This window comes from Octopus bimaculoides, chromosome 2 (genome assembly GCF_001194135.2).
Source record: "Octopus bimaculoides isolate UCB-OBI-ISO-001 chromosome 2, ASM119413v2, whole genome shotgun sequence".
Classification (NCBI taxonomy): Eukaryota; Metazoa; Mollusca; class Cephalopoda; order Octopoda; family Octopodidae; genus Octopus; species Octopus bimaculoides.
This window is the reverse complement of record NC_068982.1, coordinates 84747214-84753833: the sequence shown is the minus strand read 5'-3', so window position 1 is coordinate 84753833 and position 6620 is coordinate 84747214. Positions and strand designations below refer to the sequence as shown.

The following is a 6620-nucleotide window of genomic DNA, read 5'->3' as shown; positions in this document are numbered from 1 at the left end:
CATGTATGCCATGGAAGCCTCCAGCACGACGTCCGACATGACCATTGAAGTCTCCAGCCACAAAGAGAAGGTCCCTGTTACTCGTCGATGAGGTAGTTTGCAAGAGGGTGTCATAGAATTGGTCTTTCAGACCATCTGGTATCCTCGGTTGAGGTGCATAGGCTGAGATGACAGTAACTAATCTATGATGAAGCACTAGTCTAATCTTAAGTACTCTGTCACTTTCTCTAACGACCTCGATTACCTTATGCACCCATTTCTCCGCTAGAAGTATTCCTATGCCCCTGACCCCATTAGTGTTCCCTGCCCAGAAAATCTTGTACCTGTGTTCTGATAAAATAAGTACCAGATGAACACTGCGATGGAGGGGTAAGCTGATTAGCTTACCCCTCCACCAAAATTACTGGCCTTATGCTAAAATCTGAACCATTATTATTATTGTTATTATTGTTGTTGTTGTGGTAGTGGTTAAGGTGGAAAGCTGGTAGAACCATTAGCATGTCAGGCAAAAGGTGTAGCAGCTTTTCATTCATCTTTACTTTCTGACAACTCCACCAATGTTGTCTTTGTCTTTCATCCATTCAGGGTCAGTACTAATCAAGTACTGAGATCAATGTTATTGACTAGCTTTTGCCTCTCCCTTCAAAAACCACTAACTCTGTGCCAAAATTTGAAAAGTGATGAGCAGACAGAATCATTAGTACGCCAGACAAAATGCTTAATGGTATTTTGTCTGTCTTTACTTTCTGTGTTCAAATGATGCTGAAGTTGACTTTGCTTTTCATCCTTTTGGAGTCAATAAAATAAGTACCAGATGAGCACTGGGGTTTCCCCACTTTCTAGAAATTACTGTCTTTGTGCAAAAATTTGAAGCCATTATTGTTGTTGTTGTAGGTCATTGATATTTGTGATATTACACCAGAGCCTGCACTAAAGTGGTGTCACTTGCTCCCCAGTGTCACAATCCGGGTGTTGGTCTGTGGTGGCGATGGCACAATTGGATGGGTCTTAAATGCCATTGAGAGACTTAGTCTACAGGTAAAGCATTTCTTTGACATCTTTCTACAACTTCACCATTTTCACTGTTGTTCTCACTTATTACACCATTGTCATCATCATCATTACCAACTTAATAATCACCATTAGCATCACCACCATCATAATAATAATTACTGAAATTACTATCACCCCTCATTGTTAGTATTGTTATTATTATTAGTATTATTAAGGCAGTGAGCTGGCAGAATTGTTAGTATGCTGGGCAAAATCCATAGTGGCATTTTGTCTGTTATGTTCAGAATTCAAATTTTGCTGAGGTTGACTCTACCTTTCAGCTTTCAGAGTCAATAAAGTAAGTACCAGTTGAGCACTGAGGATAATGTAATTGACTAGCTCCTTCCCTAAATCTAGGCAGGCCTTGTGCCTATAGTAGAAAGGATTATTATTATTATTATTATTGTTATTATTAACAACAACAACAACAACAACAACAACAATAATAATAATAATAATAGTATTATAAGCATGGAGGTAGACAACATGTAAGAAAGCTGCACAAAATGATCTGTTTGATCTGGGAAACTGAATCTGTTCCCCAACAGTTCAAAGATGCATCTATAACACACTTGTGCAAAAAGAAGGGTAAGAAGAGTGTATGTGCTAATTACAGAGGAATAAGCTTGTTGTACATAGCTGGAAAAATTCTTGCAAAGAGTGATCCGTAACTGCATCAATTTGCATGTAGTAGACAGCATATATCCTGAATCTCAATATGGATTTCAGACTGGAAGAAATACAGTTGACATGATTTTTATCCTTCAGCAACAAAAAGCACATGAGCAAAATATTGACTTGTACATGGCTTTTGTTGACTTGACCAAGGCCTTTGATACAGTGAATTGTGAGGCACTCTGGAAAATTTTGTCAAAAATTGATCTTCCTGATAAAATGAAGAGTAATAGTTTTTCTGCACAAAGGAATGATGGCAACAGTGATATCTAGCAGCCACTGTTCAGAGGCATTCCACTGGAACCAAACAGGGCTGTGTTTTAGCTCCTGTACTTTTTTCCATATTCTTTTCAATGATGCTTCTACATGCTTTAGGGATTACCATGAAGGTGTAAAATTTTAGTTTCACACAGAAGGAGGTCTACTAAACCTAAAAGGGCAAAGTTTTAGATCAAAGAAAAAGACCAAGGAAGAAATTCTGTGTGACTTTTTGTTTGCTGATGATTCTCTTAGAATTCTCATACATTTGAGGGAATTCAGGAAATAGTAACAAGTTTGTTGTGGCAGCTTGCACATTTGGACTAACTATCAGCATTATGACTATCAATATCAAGAAGACTAAAATTTTATTCCAGCCAAAACATGGGGCAGAATATACTCAAGATTCAAATGTAATGATTGATAATAAGCCACTTAAACAGGTCAAGTCATTTAAATATCTTGGAAGTACAGTAAACTTTTAGGGTACTCTTGATGACAAAATCAATGTTAGAATATCTAAGGCTACAAATCCTTTTGGATGATTTTCCCATCGTTTGTGGGATGAACATGATGTCAATTTGTAAACTAAAATAAGTTTGTATAAATCTTCTATTTTGAGCACACTCTTGTATGGGTCAGAAGCATGGACTTCCTACTACAGACATAAAGAAACTTGAAACCTTTCACATGTGCTGTCTACACAATATCTGCCACAAAAATGGCACGATAAGATATCAAATGTCAAAATCTTAGAAAAATGTGATATCTTCAGTGTCAAAAGCATGCTGCTGAGAATTCAGTGCAGATGGGTAGGGCATGTTCGAGTGAAAGATGACCACATTCTGAAAATTCTTTTGTATGACCAAGAAGTAGAGGTAGACTACTGTAAAAAAACACCCTTCCTAAGATATAAGGATAAGTTGAAGCAATCACTAAAGTTTCTACAGCTTAATTCGACATCTTGGGGAAGTCATTGCCCAGATAAATCTGCATGGTGTAAAATGTGTCATGATGCATCAAAACAATTTGAGACGAAGAAACAACAATAAAAGAATTACATCCTGCAATCAACAGACACATTTGCCCAGGCAAAATCAAAGTCATCAGTGTCCCCATTGTGACTTCATAGCAAAATCCATACCTGGATTCAAATTACATTCACCATCTGTCGCAAATAGATGCAGCATTTTATATTCTTTTATTTTTAAATATAAGGTTTTTTAGTCTCACATTTTTCTTTATCACATCAAATTTTTTTTTTTAAATCCCCTCTTTCAAACATTGATACATCGAAATGGAAGGGAATGATCATCATTATTAATATTAGGGTGGTGAGCTGGAGGAATTGTTAGTATGTCAGGCAAAATGCTTAGTAGTATTTTGTTCATCTTCACGTTCTGAGTTCAAATTCTGCCAAGGTCAACTCTACCTTTCATCCATTTTGAGCTTGATAAAATAAGTACCAATAGATCACTGGGGTCGATGTAGTTGACTTACCCACTTCCCCCGAAATTACTGGCCTTGTGCCAAAATTTGAACTCATTATTATTATCATGGTAGTCAGCTGGTAGAATTGTTAACATGCTGGACAAAATGCTTAGTGGCATTTCTTCCAACTTTATTTTCAGAGTTCAAAAGACCCTGGGGTCAACTTTGCCTTTCATCCTTTCGTGATCATAAAATAAGTACCAGCTGAGCACTGGGGTCAATATCGACTTATCCCCTTCCCTGAAATTACTGGCCTTGTGCCAAAATATGAAATCATTATAGTCATCATCATCTTCATTGTCACAAATGTTGCCCTGATGACAGTGGAATATCAATGAAATGTTTGTATACTACAGCTGCATTACCCTCAATATTTTGTTGTTAAAAAAAGATTACATTTTTTGTGTCGAAAAGCTTTGAGTTGTTTTGTTGACAGGAATAACAAGATCACAATCAGTGGAAGTGAACAGAGTTGGATTTGGTGAAAATATAATGTTAATATGGATGAAAACAAAAAGTTTGGGGCAAGATCAGAGGTTTTGGTACCATAGGTATAGCAGGTTTCAATGTCAAGGAGTCATGTACAGGAACAACAACAATGTTCATGTCCATGTAATGCTATCTTTTATTTATATTCAATCTCTATAAATATGTTAGCTGTCATGTTTGACAATTGCTTTGATGCATAATTCAGATTTTTTATTATTTATTTTTTCAGCCTCAACCCCAAATATGTATTTTGCCAATGGGCACTGGAAATGATTTATCTCAAGTTTTAGGTTGGGGAGAAATATTCACTGATCAAATAGAAGTCCCTAAAATTCTTGACAAGATAAACCAAGCTACTGTAGTTCAGTTAGACAGGTAACAAGTTTGACCTTTAACTATTTTACATCCATCTTTATTTTACACTGGTGATATATTTTCTTTTCTATATATACATTTCTATCACACTCATTAGGTTTTGCCCCACTCACTGTAGAAATGCACATTACTTGCTCAACTCTGTTTGCCTGATTAATAAAAGTTTTCATCTTCACATCATAGTGGAATGGTGAACAATTATTTGAGCATCCATCTGTAAAAACAATGACTCCATTAATTTCTTAGTGCAGATATCTAAATAGACAAAACCCATACTAACATATGAAGTATATCTGGTTTTAAAAAATGGATTGTTTCTGTCTGTCTGTAACTTTTGTAAACACCCATTTATAAAAGAAGAAATGATTTAGAGGAGTGAAAATATTTGTTTACAGTTTCAGAGATTGCAAGAAGAGATCAGTGATGTGTCTTGTTTCAGCAACATTGCTGATTTCCTAAATATATGGGCGTCAGCATAATTGCCCCTTCTCTCACTTACACTTCCCACACATATTCTGGATCACATCTCAAAGATAATAATGCACCAGATACAAAAATCTTAATTCCTCAGCTTCTGTGACATTCACTAATCCAGTGATATATCCTATCCAATTTGTATATCCAAATTGATCAAGTGTCCATTGTTCTATGTCCAAATTACTGGATGGACCACTTATTTCATTCACTACAAAACTTATATTTTATATTTTCAGGTGGAATCTTGATATCAACCATTCAGGACACTTTCGACTGCCTTACTACAAAAAGGTTTCTTTTCTTCTTTTCCTTTTTCTTCTTGCTTTGTTTTTTTTTTCTATTTGTTTTTATCTCCTTTTAGTATTTTTGCAAAAGATAAAGGAACTGCATGTATGAGCTTTTGATTGTTTTATATATGATAAGCACTCCTAATCTTGCAGGGTGCCAGTATCACATAAAATGCACCTGTGTTGATACCATGTAAAAGCACTTGTGTCAGCGCTGTGTAACAGCACCCAGTACTCTCTGTAAAGTGGTTAACATTAGGAAGAGCATAGAAACCATAATAAAACAGATATGGAGTTTGAGCTGCTCTCCAGCTGACCAGCTCCTATCAAACCGTCCAACCCATGCCAGCATAGAAAATAGATGTTCAATGATGATGATGATGTTCAATGAGAAAATGTATTGTAGTTTCATCATCATCATCATCATCATCATCGTCGTTTAACGTCCGCTTTCCATGCTAGCATGGGTTGGACGATTTGACTGAGGACTGGTGGACCAGGAGGCGACACCAGGCTCCAATCTGATTTGGCAGAGTTTCTACAGCTGGATGCCCTTCCTAACGCCAACCACTCCGACAGTGTAGTGGGTGCTTTTACGTGCCACCAGCACGAGGGCCAGTCAGGCGGGTACTGGCAACAGCCACGCTCGAAATGGTGTGTTTTACGTGCCACCTGCACAGGAGCCAGTCCATCGGCACAGGCAACGACCTCACTCGGATGTCTTACTGGCAAAAGCCACACTCAAAATGGTGTATTACATGTCACCTGCACAGGAGCCAGTCCATCGGCACTGGCAACGATCTCGCTCGAATGACTTTCACGTGCCACTGGCACAAGTGTCAGAGAGGTGACGTTGATAACGATCATGCTGGTGCTATTTAAGTGCCACCGGCACAGAAGCCAGACAGCTGCTCTGGCAACGATCACGCTCGGACGGTGCTCTTAGTGCTCCACTGGTACAGGTGCCATCATGATTTCGCTTTCGCTTGCCCCAACAGGTCTTCGCAAGCCGAGTTTAGTGTTCCTACAAATTTAGTTCGATTTCAATTTCACTTGCCTCACCATGTCTTCGCAAGCAGAGTTTAGTGTCCAATAAAGGAATGTTACACGTAAGTGGGCTGGCTACGTCCCTGGCAGAGGCCTTGGATTTTGGTCTCACTTAGCCTGCCGGGTCTTTTCACGCACAGCATATTTCCAAAGGTCACAGTCACAAGTCATTGCCTCGGTGAAGCCCAATGTTCGAAGGTCGTGTTTCACCACCTTACCCCAGGTCTTCCTGGGCCTGCCTCTTCCACGGGTTCCCTCAACCGTTAGGGTGTGGCACTTTTACACGCAGCTATCCTCATCCATTCTCACCACATGTCCATACCAGCGCAATCGTCTCTCTTGCACACCACAACTGATGCTTCTTATGTTCAACTTTTCTCTCAAGATACTTACGCTCTGTCAAGTATGCACACTGACATTACTCATCCATTGGAGCATACTGGTTTCATTTCTTGCGAGTTTACGCAT

At 38.5% G+C, this 6620-nt stretch overlaps 1 protein-coding gene across 6 annotated transcripts in view; it reads left to right on the top strand.

Moving 5' to 3' along the window:
- The window catches only part of LOC106870969 (diacylglycerol kinase epsilon), a 223298-nt gene that overhangs the window by 97628 nt on the left and 119050 nt on the right, over positions 1–6620 (top strand). For all 6 annotated transcript variants that reach the window (XR_008267175.1, XM_052978393.1, XM_052978395.1 and 3 more), the window contains 3 exons: positions 895–1038; positions 4196–4341; positions 5055–5109. Coding sequence is in view for 5 of the 6 variants with exons in the window: in XM_052978393.1 (XP_052834353.1) it covers positions 895–1038; positions 4196–4341; positions 5055–5109 (345 nt within the window). In the remaining variant the exon portion in view is untranslated. The remainder of the gene's footprint in view (positions 1–894; positions 1039–4195; positions 4342–5054; positions 5110–6620) is intronic.